General features: G+C 47.6%; 1 protein-coding gene across 3 annotated transcripts in view; it reads left to right on the top strand.

Moving 5' to 3' along the window:
* LOC111846797 (CD276 antigen-like) overlaps positions 1-23495 on the top strand; it is a 39884-nt gene that overhangs the window by 14004 nt on the left and 2385 nt on the right. For 2 of the 3 annotated variants that reach the window (XM_023817382.2, XM_023817381.2), the window contains 4 exons: positions 260-556; positions 10747-10881; positions 16188-16226; positions 19662-19693. In XM_023817382.2, the coding sequence (XP_023673150.2) occupies positions 260-556; positions 10747-10881; positions 16188-16226; positions 19662-19684 (494 nt within the window). In that variant the 3' untranslated portion in view covers positions 19685-19693. Of the gene's footprint in view, positions 1-259; positions 557-10746; positions 10882-16187; positions 16227-19661; positions 19694-20979; positions 21906-23495 lie in introns of all 3 variants that reach the window. The other variant, XR_011982265.1, reaches the window with a different exon arrangement.

The raw sequence follows: 23495 nt of genomic DNA, 5'->3' as shown, positions 1-23495 counted from the left end.
GGGAATGAAGGTAGTTGAGTGGACTGTCTCTATGTGGATTAAGCCCTCAGGGGAATGGAAAGCTGTAATTCCATCTGACGCAGCTCGGTTAGGATCCAACTGAAATATGATCAGTTAGAATGTCCAGCTGTGTAAAGTCACTGCTAAAGTCTGACCAGTTAGAGTGTCCAGCTGTGTAAAGTTACTGCTAAAGTCTGACCAGCTGGGTAAAGCAACTTGTGTAACTGAGAGCCCTTTGTCCCTCTTTGCCTCTGGCCAGCACCTTTCTCTAGGCCTGTGGTGGACCTGCAGTCAGGCTCGAACCTGCGGCCAGGTAGCCTGGTGTCCCTGGCCTGCATGGCACACGGCGGCTTCCCAGAGGCCGAAATGCAGTGGCTGGATGGTCGTGGGCACACCCTGAATGATAACGTAACGACCTCTCAGGTGGCCAATGAGGAGGGCCTCTTCAGCGTGCACAGTGTCCTGCGGGTGGTGCTGGAGCCCAACAGCAACTACAGCTGCAGGCTGCGCAACCCACTGCTGAGGCAGGAGGCACATGCCTCCGTCACGATGACAGGTGGGTGTCCTCCATGCACTGTCATCGATCAAGCTCTTCCTGATGCATGTTTTGTTACTGGTTAGATATTTGCAGTCCTCTTGTTTTCAGCCGTGTTGTTTAACGACCTGCTTGCCGTCGTGATTTGCTATCAGATGTTTTTGGAGGCCACTCGCAGTACAGATTGATCAAATATAGTGTTAGTGCTTGGCATTGGAAGAAGAGCACAGTTACCTTCAAAGCCCATGTTCAAGTTTCAGTGCTTCCTGGTTGCTTTGGAGCATCTGTGGTAGGACCTCCTGGCCACGCTGGAGCGTCTGTGGTGGGACCTCCTGGCCACGCTGGGCCGTCTGTGGTAGGACCTCCTGGCCACTGGAGCGTCTGTGGTAAGACCTCCTGGCCACTGGAGCGTCTGTGGTGGGACCTCCTGGCCACGCTGGAGCGTCTGTGGTGGGACCTCCTGGCCATGCTGGAGCATCTCTGGTGTGACCTCCTGGCTACCTTGGAACATCTGTGGTAGGACCTCCTGGTCACGCTGGAGCGTCTGTGGTAGGACCTGCTGGACACCTGGCCGCCTTGGAGTGTCTGTGGTAGGACCTCCTGACCTGGGTTTTGCCTTCTCTCGCCTTCCTGTTGCAGTTGGTCACATCGGTCAGTGAAACGGCCAATCAGTAAGGGACTTTTACACCCCCCCCATCACTCGTCTCTGTGTTGCTCTCCTGGTTAGAGGTGGCCGGGTGGTGAGAGCGAGACTCGGCCAGCAGCCCAAAGTGGAACCGAGGGGCTCTCCTCCACTGAGGGACACCTACAGGGACTGGCGTGATGGAGAAGCTTGCCTCTGCATGACGGCTGCTGTTTGGCCGGCAATGGCCTGTTCACCGCCATGGAGGTGAGAGAGCAGCTAGGGCTGAGTAAGGGTTCAGGAACGTTCAGGAAGTTCAAACAGGTGAAGAGTAGCCGGGCTGTGAGCAGTTTAGACATCAGAAAAGCACAGGAAAAGCTGTGAGTGAAGCTAGTTGGGGGGGTGGTGGGGGCTGGCGCAGTGTCAGGGACCAGGGTCTCAGTGGAAAGCAGTGGGTTTGTTTGTATGCGTGATACGATCGGCTGCTTTGATATAGGAATGTGTTCATGTTGTTTGCAACAGCTGCTGTGTGCTTAACGTTTTTTCTAATTGCTTTCAATGAATGAGAACACTTTAACTGTTGATCAGGGGTGTGTGTGCCGGTCGTCCTTTGTGTGTGGCTGTAAAAACCTGTTATTTTGATGATGTGGGGACCATTTTTCAGGTCCCCACAAAAATCTGTGAATGCAAAAAAATGCCAAAAGTCTTTTGTTTGGTTACTTATAGTCAAGGTTAGGGCTGGGTAGGGGATGAGGTCGTCATGTTGGGATTAGAGTTTTCCACATAAAAATTAATGGAGAGTCCCCACACAGATATAATTACAAACCTGTGTGTGTGTTTGTGCGCGTGTTTGTGCGCGCTGAATAACTTATGAGTGTGTGTGTGTGTGTGTGTGTTTGCGTGTGTGTGCGCTGAATACCTTATGAGTGTGTGCGTGTGTGTGTGTGCGCTGAATATCTTACGAGTGTGTGTGTTTGTGTGTGTGTGTGCACACTGAATACCTTATGAGAGTATGCGTGTGCGTGCGCTGAATACCTTACGGGTGTGTGTGCGTGGGTGTGTGTGAGTATGGTGCATACTTTGCACACATGTGATATTTTCTCAAAGCCTCGTTTATGTAAAAAACTTACTTAAATATTGATGTTGCCTGCCAGGCTGTCCTCTACAGAGTACCAGAAGGGACACTGAGGGGGAAATAAATTGGTGGGTAAAAAAAATAGCACGTGGACTTCTGCGAGATCCCACAAAGGTTTCGCGGGATCCGACGAAAGTCCATCTTTGTTTTTTCAACCATCGATTTTTTTCCCCTTCCATGTCCCTTCCGGGGCTCCGGAGTCCTCGCATGTTTTGTATTATTTTTGCTTTTTTGAGACTCTCTAACCTGATAGCATAACAGCCTTTTACACCAATTTTGATTTTTATTTAGGTTTTTGCTGCCCGGTATTTGCCATGCGCTAATGGTTCCTCTGCCAGCTCTCTTCCATGCTCCCCGAATCTTTGACCATCACACCACCTACTGCCATTATCATATGTCATCATATGACTGAGATGGGCATATTTCACTGGTCCAAAGAGCTGGTCTGATGTATTTTGTTCCAGCTGCATTATGGGAAATGCTGCATTGCATCGTGGGATTCACTGTAATAACACATCGAAGGAAGATGCCATAGTGCAAACCCAAAAAGGCTGCTCCTTTAAAAGAAAGAACGTGATCAGTTTTGTGTCAGCTGAGTCATTTTTGGCTCTCTCTGAGTTCACCGAGTGTGTGACACCTCGCACGTAACTTTGGGAGACCTTCTGAAGTGCTTCAGTGCCTGGCCCACAGCCAGATCCAGACTTTTTAAGAGGTTACCTAGAGGTACAGGTCACATGAGTGTGTTTGCCTTTAATTAAATAAAAGGCATGAAGTCTGTGTCCTTTCTGTTAGTGACAGCCTTGGTCACCATGACTACGTGCTTGGCTGGGAATACTCATATCAGAGTCCAGGCCCGCTCATGTTTCCCTTATTATGTAGGTCATTGCTGGCTTTGCCCCCATCGCCCAAACTCCCACATGTCCCATTGTGTGGTGTGTCCTGCCCCAAGCTGACTCTGACTGGTCAGGGGTGATGGGGAGAGTTGAGGGACCCATTGGGGTCGCATCCCCACTCCACTTCCTACGGAGAAATCCCATTTAGCGGCGCAGCGAGCTGAATAAAGCCCACAGCACGGTGGGCGCTTTCCTGCTCCCAATCCCCCTGCTGCGTCCTGGTGGCTCTGGTGCTGTGGGAATGCAGGCTCAGCACGAAACGTCTAAAGAGACGCCGTTAAATCCTATAAGAGGGATTTTTTTGGGGGGGGGGGGGGGTGGGTGAGTTACTTTTGGCTTCTCGTTACTAAATCATATTAACCGCAGATTTCTGGGAAATATCACGAGGACAAAATGCCATTGAATACTTGGCCACACCTTCAAAGGCTTGTCCCCTCAGTTATTTATATTAATGTATATTATCCCTAAAGTCAATGCGAGATAAGGCTGTGAATTATTGCTCCACAAAGGGTATTTTTGTAACCTTTTGTAAATTGCTTCTGTACTGGTCTTTGAGGCTGTGGAAATCAATGCCTGACCATACACAAAGGAGCATTGTCTTGCACAGTAATGTGTTTTCAATTAGAGGCGGCTCAGAGAGCCGGCCTTTGCTGCCGGAGGGTTAAGCACAGAATCCAGCGGCCAAGTGCGAAATGGAGGTTAAGCAAGGCGGTCCCCTGGCCATGCGCAGACGGGAAGCGAGGCTCTCAGGGCTGCTGGCGCGCGCTGTGTCCGCTGTCATCTCCTAACGGGGGCTTTTATTAAAGCGACCTGTGTGCTGTGTGTCTGATATTCCTTATTCCATTGATAAGTCGAAGGACCAAATGTGAGCAGTGTCTCACTGGATTCTTCCTCACCCTCCAAAAAACAGCTGCTGGTATTCCGCTTTCTGTTTTTATTGTCATTTTATTCTTAGTTTAGTCTTTTTAATACTGTTTTGTTTTTCTTGGTTTTGCATGTTTCCTTTCAGGAATTCAGGAAGCTGGTGGAAAAAGCGTTTGTTCTCAGAAGTGCAGGGTATGATTGTGTGATGAGTGAAATCTGAAACTTGAAAGCTGATTGGTAGAGATGCACCCATTGGTAGAAATGCACCAATTGCAATTTTCTTGGCCAATTTCCGATGTATTGCAAGTGTGACCAGCCGATGCAGAATTTTGCCAATTCCAGTTTTCTAAGAACTATAATTGACAGCATATACAAACAAAAATCAACTTTTCCTCAATGCAAAATTTTATTCAGCTTTTAATTTCATAATAAAAGAAATAGTTAAACTTTACAATTTCTCCCAAACTGCACTAAGTTACACGATCTTCTCTCACTGAAACAAGTCTCAAAATAAAGTGCTGTGTGACTGGAAAGAGGTACAAATAACAATTAACTGAAAATGAGCTGCTGTACACCCAGCTCCATCTGACATATTTTACTTTACCAGACAAGAGCAGGTGCAAAAGATTTAAATAACAAAACATATGTCACTTATATTTTCCAGTATGTTTAATTCTTGATCAGGGGACCAGATAACTTCAGAAGATGAGCTTGTCATGGTGTACCCGAAAGAAGAGGAACCCTTCTCAGAAGATGAGCTTGTCACGGTATACCTAAAAGGAGAGGGGCCCTTCTCCTTCTCAGAAGACAAGCTCATCACGGTGTACCTAAAAGGAGAGGGGCCCTTCTCCTTCTCCGAAGACAAGCTCGTCACGGTGTACCTAAAAGGAGAGGAGCCCTTCTCCTTCTCAGAAGACAAGCTCGTCACGGTGTACCTAAAAGGAGGGGAGCCCTTCTCCTTCTCAGAAGACAAGCTCGTCACGTTGTACCTAAAAGGAGGGGAGCCCTTCTCCTTCTCAGAAGACAAGCTCGTCACGTTGTACCTAAAAGGAGGGGAGCCCTTCTCCTTCTCAGAAGACAAGCTCGTCACGTTGTACCTAAAAGGAGAGGAGCCCTTCTCCTTCTCAGAAGACAAGCTCGTCACGGTGTACCTAAAAGGAGGGGAGCCCTTCTCCTTCTCAGAAGACAAGCTCGTCACGTTGTACCTAAAAGGAGGGGAGCCCTTCTCCTTCTCAGAAGACAAGCTCGTCACGTTGTACCTAAAAGGAGGGGAGCCCTTCTCCTTCTCAGAAGACAAGCTCGTCACGGTGTACCTAAAAGGAGGGGAGCCCTTCTCCTTCTCAGAAGACAAGCTCGTCACGTTGTACCTAAAAGGAGGGGAGCCCTTCTCCTTCTCAGAAGACAAGCTCGTCACGGTGTACCTAAAAGGAGAGGAGCCCTTCTCCTTCTCAGAAGACAAGCTCGTCATGGTGTACCTAAAAGGAGAGGGGCCCTTCTCCTTCTCAGAAGACAAGCTCATCACGGTGTACCAAAAGGAGAGGAGCCCTTCTCCTTCTCAGAAGACAAGCTCATCACGGTGTACCTAAAAGGAGAGGGGCCCTTCTCAGAATATGAGCCCTTGGCGATGTACCTGAAAGGAGAGGAATCCTTCTCAGAAGGCAAGCTCATCACGGTGTATCCTGAAGGAGCACCCTGGTGCCATTTGGAAAAAAAAGAATCCATTGTATGCTCTGTGCAGGCCTGCATGAGGAGAAAATGAGAAATGTGTTTTTTTTATACGATAGCTTGAAGCAGAAAGACATTTTTTTAAGAAATTATGTTGTTATATAATCTGCCAGAGATACCGTGATGCATAATACACACTGAACGCTGAACTTTCCCTAGTTCACTGTAATTTTTGAGAGATCTGAAGATGTTTTATAATCTTTTTTTTCCGCCTGCGTTTGCTTTTTTGCTCCGTCGGAATCAAGAGAGGGAGCGGCAATCAAGAACGAGTCTCGGTGAGGAAAATGAGCGACTCGCCCAGGTCTTTCATCTCCTGCTTCTGTGGACATCGGCCAGCCTTTCAGGGTCTTGGGCCGGGTTCTGCTGGGGGTGACTGGGGGGGGGGTTGGGCGGGGGTAGGTGATAATTAGAATCCTTATTCAACAAGTACAAGGAATTTATTTTGGTGGAGGTGATAGCATGATGTAAACAATTCAACATATAATTAAATATATAATCAAGAGAAAAGTACAAAATAACAATAAATAGAGTAAAATAGAAATAAAGATGTGCAAAAAGTAAACATTTAAACAAACAAATAAATTGGGGTAACCAAATGTATGGAGCAAACAGCTTGGGCAATATCCAAAGGTGCTTCAGAAAGCAATAAGAACATGAAACTTGTTGAGTAGCTGATTAGATGTGAGTCTTCTGAGTCCTCCCTGTCCCAGACAGCCCCGCTTGCTCTGCACCGCACCTCCTGTTTCTGCTCCTTCCCAGGATACCTCTCTGGGAGCCTAACTCCTCCTTTGCTGCCAGTTTGCTCCATAGCGCTCCTGGCCTGGGTGACAGTGCATGGTCCCCTGACAGCTGTCAACGCTGATAGTCTCCAGTGTGCGATTTGCCTCCGGTGCTCTGCTCTCCTCTCAGAGTTAACTGAATATCAGGAGTTTCTGGCTAATTATAACATCCACAGTTTGTCGCCACCTGGCTGGAGGTTTGAAAGAAAAGGACTGTGACATCTTCATGGGCAGCCCCCCAACACCAGTGTGCAAAACGCCCTCAAGTTTTTACAGCTTGAAAGGGACCAGATGTGTTTTTAATGCAGCTCCGGGAGACGGAGCTTCCTTGCAGGGCCAGGCTGATGGGGTCAGACAGGTATGCATGGTGCAGCTCATTCCGGAGACCGCCCCCTGCTGGTCACATCTCCACGTGCCAGCCTTCCCACACTAAAACGTGACTTGGCAAGCTAACAAGAAGCCCTCTGTCTCTTTACTTTAAAATCTGACACATTTAATTAAATATCCTACGGCAGATTCTTTTTTTCTCTACAGCATAGGCGATTGTAGGCCGTGGGTACACCATGATGAGCCACCTTCATCCCCAATATTTTTCTAAATCCATTTAGCTATTTGTCCTGTATTCTCATACACATTTAGTAAAAATCTTAGTTGCCAAATTTTATTGTGGGAATCCTGAACACCCGAACCCCCCCCCCCTCCCCGCTTTTAATCATGAATTAAGGGTCTAAGGGTGAAATCCTTTGAGAGGGGGGGACCTTCTGAGGCCATCGTTTCTCCTACCTGAATGATGGCTTCCAACCTTAGCTGTGGCTCTTTCATCACCCATTTAGGTTCTTTGTCTTTATCTTCCTACCCCAAAACGGTCTCCTGGCGGTCAGTAGTGTCCTCAGATGAAGCCCCTGTTTGATCCCGGCTTCCTGTCACATGGTTCTGTTAGCCGTTCTGCCTGGAGCAGGTCCTGTAGTAGGGCAGTAAACCTTTTCCCCTGGCTGTAGGACTTTAGAGCTGAAGCCGTCTGAAAAAGCAAGAGGAGATATTTCAAAGCCTGCTGATGGGACAGAAGACCTGGCTCATCTGTCTGTGTGTCCCAGTGCACGCGGCCGAGCGCCCCGTCCTGCTTCGACATCATCTACGTCAAAACAGAAAGATGAGAGCAGACAGCCCCCCCCCCCCCCCCGGTGTCCCGAGCTGTTGGGGCCTCCTCCCTTTTCACACAGGGGTTAGATGGGTATGTTTACCCTGTCAGATTCAGCGGGCCTGGCACTTTAAAGGGGCCACAAATTCTACTATGGGGGCCCAAAGGTGATATTTGGCATTTCTATCAATGCCCCTACGTTTACATACCGGTATTTCATCACTCTCCTGCAGCTTTATCAAGCCAGGTCATCAATAAGTTGAAAGTAATTTACCCTAGAGAACCCTGAACAAATGGATGTGGCTGGTCTCATTCATCGATGTCCCCACCCCTTAGAATCGCTGGTCTGCTCTCCATCTTGCTACCCACCACCAGCAGAGGGCACCAATCAGGTTTTTATGTAACCTACTAAATCAGGGGTGCCCAACTCCAGTCCTGGAGAGCCAGAGCCCTGCACATTTTTGGGTTTCCCCTCATTTAACACACATGATTCAACTCCTTGTGCTAATTACCACACAGCTCTTGAGCTGAATCATTTATGGTGGAACAGGGAAAGAACTAAGCTACACAGGGCTCCGGCCCTCCAGGACTGGAGTTGGGTACCCCTGCACTAAATGTTAAGATACCTCTCCAGTGCACGTGTTTGCTAATGGAAAGTCTCACTCTTCACGCGACTCTGGAATTGCCAAAAACAGTCACATGTCTCATTATACATTTACATGCTAGGGATGAGGATTCAGTGTGATGTGTGCCATTTTCCATCTCGTGTGAAATTGCCGTTTCCAGATTGGGATGCTTGGATGCGGTCGGGCAGGTCTGGGGTGAGTGAAATCTGCTCAACCCACCAGCTTTTGCTGTTCTCAGACCTGGCTGTGTAAGGCTTCTGGCCCTTAAATGAACAACATGCCCCCTCAGATGGAAGCCAGTTAGTCCATGACTGTGACGTGGTTGCAGGGTGCTCTGCTGGTACCGTGTGCTCGCCTGTACCAGTGCTGAGTGCTCACCATCGGTGTTTACCGACCTCACACACTTACAGGCTTCTCCATGTCGGCTTGTGCTGTTCAGGGCACCGCTGTGCGTGACCTCGGGCTCCTTCCGCCTTGGCTGAGCACCTCTCACGTTCAATGATTAATGTGTTTCAACAAGGCACATGTGGAAATATGTCATCAAGGTAGCGTGAAAGTGCGTGGGTGTGTGTGCGAGCTAATGATGTGTTTACTCCTGTCTTGGGGAGATAAGTGGCAGACAGGGTCTGCAGAGAGGTGGGGCTCCTTCTCAAGAGAGGCAGGGCAGTGGAGGGTCGAGATTAGCCTGCCGGGTACAGGAACAGTTACGAAAGAACATTTTGTGGCTTTAATATCAAATCTTCAGCCAAGGTCTGCCAAATGAAAATATACCAGAGCTAAGAATCCCTCAACAGTAATATTTGGTCACATAAGTAACTAAGGATTGGGACGGGGCATATATTTTTGCCCCCCTACATGCCTCCTACCTCCAAGGCTGCAGCTTGAGCAGGGGGGGCTCCAAAGCAAAGACGAAGGGAGGCGGTAGGGAAACAGAGTCATTACAGACAAATCTATCTCTGAAGAAAAGAAAACCACATCATCAAACAACGGCAGGAAATTGTGAGCCCCAGGGCCTCTAGGGGCCGGCTGCAGAAATGATAGCTGGCAGTGGATTTGTCTTTATCAGGCTGCCCTGGGGGAGTGAGGAACTATGGCGCCATCTTGGTCCCACCACACAGGCTAACGCACCCACAATTCCCTATTAGTCTAACAGTCACATTAGCATTAGCAGCGCTAATAACTGCTTCGGTTGCTATTGTTGTTTGGACTAGGTAATTTTTACTGTAATTTGATGGATCGGTTTGCCTTTCTCAGATACTGTTGACATAGCTGTGAGTGATTTAACGAGAGTGTGGCTGAAACTGTATTAGAATGGGAGTGACAGGTCTAATCACCTTACACGATGAATGCTTAATATTTCCTGAATATGTGCGATAAACCTGACAGGAAAACCATCAAAAAATGGCGTCAGTGCTGATGTCCCCCCTGCACCCCCGTGAGGAAGCGGCTTTCTCGCTCGCCCTCTCCTCCTTAATCTTGCCGTACCCTGATCATTTCCCAGCGGATGCAGGACCCCACCCACGTTTTCAATCAGTCTCTCCTCCCGCATGAAAGAAGACGGGTATCTCTCCTTTTTGGAAAAGTCGAAAAGCACCGCCCTCCCTCCCAAAAAAAAGGAGAGAAGATGATTGCTATTGACCTCCTCCAGCTCAGAAATATGGTCTCATTTTCCTCACGGCCCACACTGAGGTTTTATAAACGCTTCATCATTTTTCACCAACGCGACTCCATTTTTGGATTTTTTTTTTTTCCAATTATCTTTCCAGAATGGACTGTGCAAGGGGCTGTGTTTGTGCTGTAGTCTGGCGGCCTGGTGCTTGTTTAGTGAGGCTGCTGTTTGTGATCCACCCCCAAGTTCTCCGCAGAGCCCTGCAGAACCCAGGTGCTGTCTGACCTCTCACTTCCGATTGCCCGTTCTGCTTACCTCACACATATGCAGGGTCGCTGTAATCAATGGGTTTACCCGGACAGAAGCCCAGGGACCTTCACTAAAATAGGGCCTCAAAATTGATGAAATTTTAAACCCCGCCCCCCCCATTGAATAACTGTTACATTATAGAAAACAGTAGGGGGGCCACTGACAGCTCAAACAGCCGAGTGGTCCCAGACCACGTCGTCACGCCTCCGCACAAACACACTCAGGTAAGCCTGGGAGCTTATCGCTTTCATCAGAGGGCGAGAAAAAATGGCTTTGGCTGCATAATTCTGTTGTGTCTGTGTGGAGAGAGTTAATCCCCTTTAAATCCCCTTGAACGGGATGTGTGCCAGTACCTTTGTGCACATGTGGGATGAACATGCAGAAGCTTACTGGAAGTGCAGTCTTTTGAAAGAGGCACGATGATGATGCCGGTGAAGATTGTCTGACGTACGGAGCATTGAGTAATTTGGAAGTGTGGTGTCCCTGACACATGGCGTGCTCTCCCCTGCAGCTCAGGGGCCGGCTTTCCCACTGGTGGCACTCTGGGCAACGGTGAGCCTGGCCGTCTGCCTCGTGGGCCTCCTGGTGGCTTTGGCAGTCATCTGCCGGAGAAAGATCAAGGAGAGCTGTGAAGAAGCAAGAGCAGGTAAGGGTTGGAGGGGAGTCTGTACGGGAGTCTGGTACCGAAACTCACTCAGTCCTCAGGATAGGGGAACATTTCTGTGGACTTTGTGAGTTTCTATAATTTAACAGAAGTTCTTCAGTGGATTACATGAGGACTGAGTGAGCTTTGGTTCCCAGTACTGTAACATATGATGAGGAAGCCTGACTTCAGTTTACTGACGGCCTCATCTCAAAGCTAACAATACAAAAACAACACAGACTGAGTGAGTTGTGGGATTTTGCTCTTCATTTGCTCACAGTGCTCACTCACTGCAGTTCTGAAGGGCAGGAGTTATTAGCTGATAATGAGCTGCTATACATCAGCTTTCTGAGCTATAAGCAGAATGATGACAGACGTAATGTGTTGCCATTCACTTAAATGGAGCAGCTGAGGTGAGTCTCGATGGAGGCCTGACTGTTCACTTTTCACCATCAGAGGCCACGCAAGGCCTTTCGTGCCTGTTTTCTGCAAGTTTGTGATGCTGTGCTGCCGGTATCTGTGATGGTGATGTCTGTGCTGAGTCTGTGCACCCAGAGTAGGAAGCTAGATTCACTGGGCTATTTAATGCGGGACATTAAGGATTTGGACACGGGCACGGAATTCTAAAACGTGTGCGTGCGAGGCGGATGGAACCATCGGGTTGAAACAAGTTCGTTAAGTGAGCTTTAATAATTATCTCCAGCATAAGTGTGTGATGAGTGGGACAGAAAAGACTGGAAGAACCTGCCTGGCTGTAATGAGTTTCTTTAAGTGGAAATTACTTTACATAAATAAACGGGGCTGACCTCGTGAGGGCCTAGCACTTTTAAAATGAGATCCAAAGCAGGTACAAAAGAGGATTTAATGGATGAACACAGGTAAAGGAAAAGACAAGGAAAATACAATGGACAATAGAAGACTGTCATGCACAGACGCTGCAGATGTGTCTCCCAGCCCTTGGATGTGTTTTGTGGCAGGTGCGGCTCGCTGCCTTCTAATTCCATTGGATAAAACAGCACACAGGTCGCTGAATCTGGATGCCGGAGGTTCTGGTGCCTGGCGGGCTCCTGCTGTGATACCCTCAAACCCAGATTGCTCTGGGAGAATGTCCAGCTGGACAAAATGGGTCGAGTCTTTAGAAAAAAGCATCAACTAAGCAACCAAATTCAAAGAAATGCCTGCTGTGAGCAAGCAGGGTGAAGCTGCTGCCCTTCAGACTGGCTCCTGAGGCTGTGCTGCAGTGACACGCTCCTCCATTCTGCTGTCATTTTCAGCATGGAGAGGAGGTGTGTGTCCGTGTAGAACAGAGCGATCAGTGGTCTTTGGCCCTTCACCTCCAGCACGTGCCCTTGGTTCAGATCTACGCCTTGCAGCCATGAATGTCCCTTAACTCTTACAGTAAATTTCGTATTAATCATTTTTATATGAGTTTCCATTATTTCTAATGGGAAAATTCGCTTTGATATACGAGCGTTTTGGATTACAAGCGTGTTTCTGGAATGATTATGCTCACAATCCGAGGTTTTACTTTCTCTCTCTCTCTCTCTCTCTATATATATATATATATATATATTGCATTTTGTGGAATTCCCATGTCTCATACCCGCTTTTGGGTTCACAGACAGCCACATCGGACGATGGCCTATGAATCGTGTTACAGTGTGTTTGTGTGGAAACCCTCAGGAATAAATGCCACACTGAGCCTTACGTGTCATTAATCCTGATCTCCGTGTCCTCGTTTAACATGCATCCCCCTGTTAAATGACTGAGAACATATCCTATTGTCCAGCATCCATGGGTTCCTGCTGCCTCCCTGCTGTCTGACACCAGCTGACATGCCGTCTCTCAGGGGTGTCAGGCTAGCGTCCCACTGCCGTATTCACGCCTTTCTCACGTCTACTTTACGAGTCCAGCCAAGCCGACATGGGCCATCACCTCCTTTACCATTGCTTGTTGTCTGCAAAGAATAGAACAGTGATACTTTACTCATTCGCTTGAAGAAATTGTGTTTCCACCATTTTCTCTTTCTCTCCATGAGACACAGATACACAGGTGGGCAGGGGTGTAGTCAAAAATTCTGGGCCCCCTGACAAAACATTTCCTTGCCTCCCCCAGCAGATTTTGCTGCATATGGAGGGAGGGGGTCGACAGTACTTTTTGGGACCCCTATAAAGTTTTTGTGGCTTCAATCTGAATGGGGTCTCCATGCCGCTGCAAGTGATAGCGAATTTGGCACGACAGCACAGGGTCAGCCAACGCCCCTGGTGTTAGGGGCCTTGCTCAAGGTCGCAAGGACCGGATCACTCTGCCGGTCATGGGATTTGAACCAACAACCTTTTGATAGTGCACTAAGACCTAACCTTCTCCGCCACAGACAGCCCTTTAAAAAGATGGAAAGATGCAATAATTAACCTCTTTACTTAATCAAAAAATTGTCCAATTGTGGGCCATCGTCCTCATCGCTGCAACCACAATAGAGAATGCAGAGCGGCCGGTATAGGAGAAGGCAGCCACAGAAGGCTGTCTCTGCTGGCTCTTTCCATGTCATACTGTGAGAAAGCAGGTAACCCAAAGCTCCTGGTTAGCTGGCGGGAATGGCCTGTCCGGAATCCAGGCGAAAAGAACAGTGGAGATCGTCTCATGCATTATGTGTTTTCTGGCTCGTCAGAGAAAAGCTCTCCAGTTTCCCATGGAGCAAGAATAAGGGCACTTTTCCACCACACCAGGTACTGGACTTTTGGTCTTCAGAACAGTACCCAAGTCAGCGGTACTACTTGTATTCATTTTCCAATGGTAGTGGTGCAGAATTACATCATCACCATGCATGGTGGGTTATTTTATGCTGGATTCAAAAACAGCTCTTGTAGTATATTGTAGGGCTAGGCGATGTGCGACATTAATATCGAAACTGCATGTTATGCACAAGCAATTCTCACAACCCAGGCTTTTTCATACCTTCATACTGTCTACTATTATACGTATTATACACATAATATGCATTATAATGAATATTAAATTAATATTACAATTAACATTAATATATTTATTACATGTGTACAGTCTTTTCAAAAAGAATGTTATTTTCCAATATTGTTCCAGTATTTTGAAATCTTAAAAGTCTGGCAAGCATGTGGGGGTGGGGATGGGGATGGGGGGGGGGTGGGGGTCGGGGTTCAGTTTCACTAAAACATTTTTACTCTGTCATAGGAACTTAGGAAATAAAACATAGCGAGCTTTGTAATTTATATAATCACAATCATCATAATCATTCATTATCACTCATAGACACATTTATGAGAAATTTAACAAAATGAGTGAGGAAAGTGAACAAAAACTGGTCAGGAAAAGACATTCGCCAGTCTTTGTATGGAAATATTTTGGATTCCACAGAGATGATATTGAGCAAAATCAAATGCTATACCGACACAACTCATGTTAACACCACCGACGTATTTGATGGGCACTGTTCATAGGTAAGTTCTACTTGACTATAGTTTATTTTGGGTAATTTTTCATTTTTTTGTTGCTTTATTGCTTTCAATATTTGTTGAAAAAAATTCACATTGCCATATCTGCATTTTTTCTAATATCATGCGGCAAAAACTTTTTTTCTTGTCATGCCAACCAGATTTCAGTGAATCTGTTCTTCCGACCAAATCAACAGTTAAAGCTTTTTACACACATTCACTTTTACTTTATTGTTGTTTTCTGAGTTTGTAACTATGCTTTTTCAAAATGTCAGTGATACTTTATGTTTTCAAAGCAGGATATTTACATAACCAATCAACAATAAACACATTTGCAAGTCCTATCCCAAAGTACCGCAGTATCTAATGAGTGCTGCAGCTGGTTTGGTAGTTTGGTGTAGGTATTGGTACTAGACCAGAAATCAGTGGAAAAAGGGCAGTACTAATTCTTCAGTACCAAAAGTTCAGTACCTCTCTTAGTGCCCTAAGAGAAGCTGTTATGCACACGCACTCTCACACACACATACACGCACACACACTCACATATACACACACACACATGCACACACACACCACCAGAATATCACAGAGAGAGATGATGAATCAGAGGTACCTCACAATATTGTAAAATCTGTCAGAGCAAGAGTCCCCTGAACAAAGGGCTTTGCTACTAAGTATCTTTATAAACAAATGAAATACAACTTACCATCTGTCAGCAAACTTGTCAGCTAGTTGTAATACTTTGAAAATTGATGTGCTAACAGGTTCCACCATTCTCGTTGCCATTACTGAAAATTAACTGTGTTTTGTGAATCCTTTGTTTACGGCTGACCTTTCCCCAAATCCGTGAGTTTTCTAAAATGTAATTCATGGGATTTATTGCCAGATGGAGCCTCAGAACAGCTAGACATGTAGGGAATAAGCAAATATAAAAAACAAGGTGGGGGTGCAAATGAAAAAGCCAGTGTAAAAGCTTGACATTTGAATGAATCAAACTGTGTATCTATAACCGAAGGGCATTCGGAATACAAGTCTGCCTTTGTAACCCGGCACTGTGCGGCAGACGGGGAGGTGGCTGGCAGTGGGGGCCCGGAAAGGGAGAGCTGAACAGAGAGCACGTATAGATATTTGAAAACCAGTTTTTCGTTGTTTCGTTTTTCTCTTTTGCTTTCGTCACGTTTCTACCAGTTTATTTCTAAGCACAGTCCAATAAAAAAAAAAGCATAGTTTACATTTTTCTGTATGTTGTCATGTATAAAAAGACACAAAATGAACACTGTAAGCAGACTACTTGATTACTATAAGCAAATTATTTAAACAGTATTTGTACAGGGATGATAATGTCCTGAGCTTTGTCATCCATATAAGCAGTTGATCTCTATAAGCGGGTCCCACTGTGTGTGTATTTCTGTAAAGAGTAAATGTTATACCAGGGTAATGTTTGCTGTGGAATGTGTATATTTAGCATGTGACTGTGTTGTGTAACTTTTTGGCTCCCCTGTGTGTGCCGCTGCTAGTTTTAAACCAACAGTGGCTGATAATAATAAACAGAACAACTTCAATTTTAAAAGAGCTGTCATCTCCCTTATTAAAGTGACTCAGTCATTTGCCACAATACCTTTATTTGTGCTCTATGGGTCTGCTGTTTCGAAAACATACTATGCCCCCTAGGGTTCTGACATGACATAGAAAGTGGCATTGTTTTAAATATGCAGCAGATTGTTTTCACTGGCCTGTTCAATTTCGTTTTGTCCGGATGTCGTTTGAAGTATACCACTGGCTTTCGGCGGAGACACAGTGACTCCAGTCTGTTCACCCCTGTAATGGTTCCTCTCTTCGCAGCTGCAGAGGGTGACCCTGAAGAAGCTGAATCCAAATCAGGTGAGACACTGCAAACCCTCTGGTTTCTGGGATTATTGGCGGAGGGGTCCCGATCCTTTCAGAAGTGTGCTGCAAACATGGAGCGCATCCCCGCTAGGCCTCCCAGAAAGATGCTCCCCACGCTTTTGGCATTTTTACAATGGGCATGAACTGCAAAGGTGGGAAACCATGGCGCCTGCGCGTGGAGGGGGGGGGGGGGGGGGCGTTAAATCAGCCAAGGCAGGTCAGATGGAGTGGGCCAGCCTGCCTCATCATTGTCTCATCTTCTGATACGTGCTGTAAGGATACTGTACGTCTACAGGCTTTTGGTTGGACTGGCGTTATGAAGTTATGAAGCACTGGCAGGTAGACAGTGCTGATCCCACTGCCCTGTTACTCATGCTGTTTAAGCATCACTTCAGGCTTTAATAAAAAGAAGGACGGCAATAAGAAACAGGCTCGCAGCCACAGGGAGCGTGAAGGTGCCACGGGGGAAAGTCTCACACTGAATCTCACGCGTTTCACGCTTCTGCTTCCCTGCAACCTGCACGGCTATGCGACTTACTTCCTACAAGCCCCCCCCCCCCCCCGCCCCACTCCGTGTTGCCACCAGCGCATGGGGGTGACCTCACAGCACCTTTCTCCTGCCACACCTCCAAACAGGCTAGACGGGAGCCCTGCTGGCCGACACTAACGGCTGCTGATGGGGCCTGTTAACACCCCTGCTTTCCTCCCTGTCCTCTTCTGATTTTTTCATTTCTTCCCCAACATCACATATTCTCTTTTCATGCTGTGGAGGTACAGTGACTGCCAGGCTTTTATCCCTGAAAGCCCGCACCATTCTAAGCAGCCACTGTGAGGCGCTCTCCTCTCTCAGCTACTCAAGGACAGCTGTGCGCCTGGCCATGTGTCTTTAGGTGCATTGGTGGAACCACATATTTAAACAAACATACCTGGATGGCAGAGTGAATTAGCAGAATTTAATTTTGATGTTTTTTTGGACAGATTGTCCTTAAATATCTTTTGAAGAATGTTAATGTTAAAATACCCTATTTGGGGGTAAACTAGCAACCACGCATAAACTTTGCTCCTGTATATCTTATGAGTCTCGTCCTGCTCCCTCCTCCCATCTTATGAGTCTCGTCCCGCTCCCTCCTCCTATTTTATGAGTCTCGTCCCGCTCCCTCCTCCCATCTTATGAGTCTCGTCCCGCTCCCCCTCCTATCTTATGAGTCTCGTCCCGCTCCCCCTCCTATCTTATGAGTCTCGGCCCGCTCCCTCCTCCCATCCTATGAGTCTCGTCCCGCTCCTCCCCTCATCTTCTGAGTCTCGTCCCGCTCCCTCCTCCCATCTTATGAGTCTCGTCCCGCTCCTCCCCTCATCTTATGAGTCTTGTCCCGCTCCCCCTCCTATCTTATGAGTCTCGTCCCGCTCCCCCTCCCATCTTATGAGTCTCGTCCCGCTCCCCCTCCTATCTTATGAGTCTCGTCCCGCTCCTCCCCTCATCTTATGAGTCTTGTCCCGCTCCCCCTCCTATCTTATGAGTCTCGTCCCGCTCCTCCTCCCATCCTATGAGTCTCGTCCCGTTCCTCCCCTCATCTTATGAGTCTCGTCCAGCTCCCTCCTCCCATCTTATGAGTCTCGTCCCGCTCCTCCCCTCATCTTATGAGTCTCGTCCCGTTCCTCCCCTCATCTTATGAGTCTCGACTCGCTCCCTCCTCCCATCTTATGAGTCTCGTCCCGCTCCTCCCCTCATCTTATGAGTCTCGTCCCGTTCCTCCCCTCATCTTATGAGTCTCGTCCCGCTCCCCCTCCTATCTTATGAGTCTCGTCCCGCTCCCTCCTCCCATCTTATGAGTCTCGACTCACTCCCGCCCACATCTTATTTTTTAGTGCAGTGACAATTGTCATTTTTGATTTGCTTGCATTTTCAGTGAATGTCAGTGTACTCTGCCCCTTTGAAACTGAACACATTTGGCGTTTTAGCCCTAAAGTACCAGACTTGCTCCCAGTGTATAATAGCACTTTCTGGAATTTGCCACAAGGAGCAAAAGGCAAGTGGTTCCCATTGTGGTCATATACACTGTAAACTACCAAATCTCTTATTTCCCCTACTTAGTTTGACAGTTTTATATCCACCTTTCCTTAAGCAGGTACTTACATCCTCAGGCATTTTGTGTTGGTTCTGCCATCATTAGCTGAGCACTCACGGTAGTGACAAGGGACTTTCAAAATGCTAACTTCCTTCTGAAAGTTCCGGGATAGGTTGGCTGTGTAAAAACCAAATTAGGCATACTAGTCCTCTCCCTCTGACATATGAGGCCCTTCTGGCCCACTCCCGCAGACATATCAATCCCTGGCTCACTCCCGCAGACATATCAATCCCTGGCCCAATCCCGCAGACATATCAATCCCTGGCCCACTCCCGCAGACATATCAATCCCTGGCCCACTCCCGCAGACATATCAATCCCTGGCCCAATCCCGCAGACATATCAATCCCTGGCTCACTCCCGCAGACATATCGATCCCTGGCTCACTCCCGCAGACATATCAATCCCTGGCCCAATCCCGCAGACATATCAATCCCTGGCTCACTCCCGCAGACATATCGATCCCCGGTCCAATCCCGCAGACATATCAATCCCTAGCCCACTCCCGCAGACATATCAATCCCTGGTCCAATCCCGCAGACATATCAATCCCTGGCTCACTCCCACAGACATATCAATCCCTGGCCCACTCCCGCAGACATGTCAATCCCTGGCCCACTCCCGCAGACATATCAATCCCTGGCTCACTCCCGCAGACATATCAATCCCTGGCTCACTCCCGCAGACATATGAATTCCTTTTTGCCCACTCCCGCAGATGTATCTGTCCCTTCCAGTCCACCTTCACAGATATATGAGTTCCTTTTGGCCAACTCCCGCAGATATATCAGTCCCTTCCGTCCCACTCCCACAGATGTATCAGTCCCTGGCTCACTCCCGCAGACATATGAATTCCTTTTGGCCCACTCCTGTAGACGTGTCAGGTCCTTTCGACCCACTCCCGCAGACCTATCAGTCCCTTCCGTCCCACTCCCACAGACCTATCAGTCCCTTCCGTCCCACTCCCACAGACCTATCAGTCCCTTCCGTCCCTCTCCCGCAGAGGTATCAGTCCCTTCCACAGACGTATCAGTCCCTTCTATCCCACAACCGCAGACGTATCAGTCCCTTCCGTCCCGCTCCCAGAGACGTATCAGTGTCTTCTGGCCTGCTCCCGCAGATGTATCAGTCACTTTCGACTGCCTCCCGTAGCAATCTTTCACAGCAGGTCCAGTGGGAATTCAGACCTCTACCCCAATCGAGTAGCTGTGTGTGTCGCCTTACACCACCGCTCCCCCCTCCCCCCCCAATGAAGCCTCAGTGCTGTGGTGCCTCTGATCTAACACTTCCCTCTCTGCTTTTCAGCCATGGTGCCTGCAAACAGCTGAAGGATACAGGTAAGGCTGATTCTTAACTTCAAACGTGCTGATATATCGGCCTGACACTTCTAAAGCATGAACTCAGTGTCTCCTTGCTGACAGTTCAGGTGCAGGAACTTCCCAGTAACAATATTTAATGATGATCTCAGCGGTTTTTGGTCTTGTGGTTAATCTACACTCAGGAAATTTAAAAAATGATGTCTAATCCTGACATTAGACGTCCCTGTTGGGGGCATTGAAGTACATGAAAGGGCCTCATTTATCATGCATATAAGGAAGCGACATCATTTTGGAGAAGTTTTTATTCTTTTTTTTTTGGAAATCACACGGTCAAACGTTGCCATGACGGTCTTTTATTGTGTCACCCCATTAAACGCGTGTTTGAATCCTCCTCTGGGTAACGCTGATTAGCATTAATGGGTTCAAGGTATGAATCATTATGCTGCCAAAGCCAGGTGTTGAATGGCGCCAATGAGATGAATGGGGAAGCCTTTGGAGGTGCTCCAGGCATGTGGCGGAGAGCAGGGCCAAAGGGGCCTTTGATCAGTACAGCCAGCAGCCGGCTCATGCGCTTTTTTATGTGAATAAACTGCAGCTGTCTGACTCGCACGCTGAAGCACAAGAACGAAACTCGTCTCCACATTTGCTGAAGGAAGAACACCCCACCCCCGCCCCTCCCCGCAAACATGTCCTCTTCCTTTAAAAATATGTCTTGTATATTTAAGCTTAGCAGTACTAGCCTGACAGTGAACCCCCACACCGGAGTTGGTGTGAGCCCCGCTGGTACCTCGAGCCACACAAAGGGGGCCTGAGGGAAGCTCCGGAGGATGACAGGGATATCGGCTGTAGACAGAATATCACATATTGCGGCTTTATGAGACGCTGTCTGGGCTGTGAGGGGCGGCTCTGTTCTGAGCCAGTGATGCAGCCCTTTCAGGCCCTCGGTACAAAAACAGTCCAGCATTGGATTTAATCTATGCTATTCATTCACTCAATGCTCTGTTCTGTGTCTCTGCCTCTGTGGGTGTCAAATCACCAGATTAGGTTTCTTGTGGATAAAAACGTGAACAAGCTGTTAAAGAGAAATATTTCTGCTCTCTTAGCCGGATAATTATTATTATTTTCTGGAGACATGCTGCCTATATGGTCAGCAAAAGTCAACACTGACTAACACAGAATACTAATAATAGTGCTAATGCTGTTATTATGGCTGGATGGCATGCATTCATCTGGATTTGTTCTGTTCATGTTGCATCCTTCTTTCTGACTCTGCTCTCTTCAGTGTGGCGCTGCCCTCACTTCAGGTTGTCAAGCTCTCCGTGGGACACATCATTCAGTGGTTCAGCCGGTAGACGACATGGGAGCCTGTAAATGGACACATCACTCACCGTGGTGCTCTTGAGCCGCGCTTGTGGAGCGGTGTCTCTGAATTTGCTTACTGTAAAAAGGAAAAAAAGAAACAGGGAAAGTTTAAGGGGGCAAAAGGTTGTGTCTTTGTACTCTCTGACCACCTGGGGGAGCCCTTGAGAAGCCTTGCAGGCAGTGACGATGGCCTCGTCAGCCCTTTGGCACCCAGACCTAATGTATTCTTTGTGTTTGATTAGTCATTCATGCCCCTGGAACTGCCTTCATCACCAGGGATTTTGTGGTAGGAGGGGAGTCACTATGTGTACGTAAGGAAGTCCTATAACTCAAGGTGGGTGTCTCAGTTGGACAGATAGTATATAAATAACATTATTTCTGGCGATATAAAGTTTTATGCATCTCTTTATGTATATCTACTTTAAATAAATTTGCTATGCACGCCTCAGGTGTCTTAATGTAGTTAACAACAATAAACAATAAATGCCGTCGGATCAGATCATGACCTTCTGTTGTATGCTTGACCTTGAGCTAGCAGGAAAATATGACAGTGGGCTGGCTTGCAGGAGCACGCAGGCGTCCTCCTTTGTATTTGGTGAAGGGTGACGCGCGACACGCTTTGCAGGGAGCAGCAGCCGCGGGGCTGAGCTCGCTGGGCTCGCTTCCCACGCTGAAGGCCGCGCTCCTCAGAGGACCATCTCCTCGGAGATCCCAAGCGGCGCCTATCGCCTGCTCCCGGTGCTCGGCAAGTCCCCAGGCTGTCGACCACGTGATCCGTCCGCCGCAAACTCCGCTGCCTCCACTCAGCGCTGCTCGGAGCTCGCAAATCTACCCAGTCAGCCTCAACTAATGTCCCACGTTCCAGCAGGTCAGACCCCCTTGCCAGCGCCTTGCCAATAGCTTCTCTTGCTAGCCTCATCATGTCTTCTTAGCTTTGCCTGTTATGCATTTGAAAAACGATCTTGTGCTCCAGGCGGTGAATATTGACAGAGGCGCATAAATAACAGAGAGCAGGCTTGCGATTAATTACGGACGGCCGGCCGCGTGTTGACAGAGCCATATATGCGACGCAAAGGGTCAGAGGGCTGAGATTTACGAATGATGCCTCTGTTTTGGTTTTCTGGATGAGGGATAACGCTCCATGCGGCAGACAGGATGGAATGATAAAGCATGGAGTTAAGTATGGGACTGGTATTCCAACATATTAAACGGTAGATAAACTGAGGGGAAATACGGTTTCGTGTTGTTTCTGTTACTTGGTATCAGCACCGCTTGTTAGCGTTCAATCAAGACTGAACATGTTATAATCAGAAAGGTTTTATTACACAGACACATTTAATTTTATACAAACTGAAACCTTCCCCTGCCTCGTTCATATACATTTGCATTCAGTTGCTTCAGAGAAATTTTCCTCCAAAGAGGCTTGGAATTCAGTGTGAATAATACTTTCATTAAGCGGCAACTGAAGACTCAGAACAAGAAGACCACCACCGATGGACCAGTGATGATGTGGAATGCTCTGGAAGGTCAGTTTGAAGGCGGCGCTTTGCTGTCCAGGCTGACTGAACCTTGAAGAGGTGAAAGAGAAGCTGAATGCAAACCCTACAGGGTTGCAGTAGAAAGGATTTTGAGCTGCAGAGAGAGAACTCAGCCAAGTCACCTTCCTGAGAGACACGAGTAAGAGCTGGTTAGTTCTGGTCCTTCGATTTTGAACATAGTTACAGACAGGAGGAGGATATGATGGTTTGCTGAAAGCTATAGGCATCTCTAGTAGGATGAGATCAGAAGAGAGAGAGTCTGTCGTAGAGAGCCTCCTAAATACAATACAGACATGTTCCAGTTTGTGGTTTCACAGTAAATGATATTTATTTCAAGTCTTGCTGTTGTTGCTAGAGGTTATTTTAAGCACTGTGGGGCATATATGCTGGAAAAGGATTTATATGAAAATCAAGTGTAATTTTTGCCAGTCGGAGCTGAAGTGCTCTCTGATGGATTTTACCAAGCGGTTCACTGGCTGCAGGTAGGATAGCCCCATGGCTGAATTGGCCAATCAGCATCAGCGAGTCCCCATAAACAATCTGCAGCTTCCTTTCTTTCTAATCTAGCCTAGAAAGACGACTAGGCAGAAAACCCTGAGAGCAGGGAGAAAGAAAATAGTGTTGAGGTGCACCGTAGAGTTTCAGGTGAACATCACTGGGCCTTAATGTTCAGTAGCGCTATCGGTCAGTGAGCTTAAGGGGCTTGGGCCGTAGTCTGAACGAGGGGCCCTACTGTATGCTGGACTGGAGAATCAAGATTAATGCACTTTCACATCTCTCTGCAGCTCTGTGGGGAATAACTACAATAATTATCACCGCTGGACCTTGAAGGACAAGGTGGCGGGAATCATACAAAATGGACAAGTGCAATTACACGGTGGTACATGGAGCCTGAATGGAGGAATCGGGACGTAGAATCG

This window comes from Paramormyrops kingsleyae, chromosome 13 (assembly GCF_048594095.1).
Source record: "Paramormyrops kingsleyae isolate MSU_618 chromosome 13, PKINGS_0.4, whole genome shotgun sequence".
Classification (NCBI taxonomy): Eukaryota; Metazoa; Chordata; class Actinopteri; order Osteoglossiformes; family Mormyridae; genus Paramormyrops; species Paramormyrops kingsleyae.
This window is presented reverse-complemented; position numbering and strand designations above follow the sequence as displayed.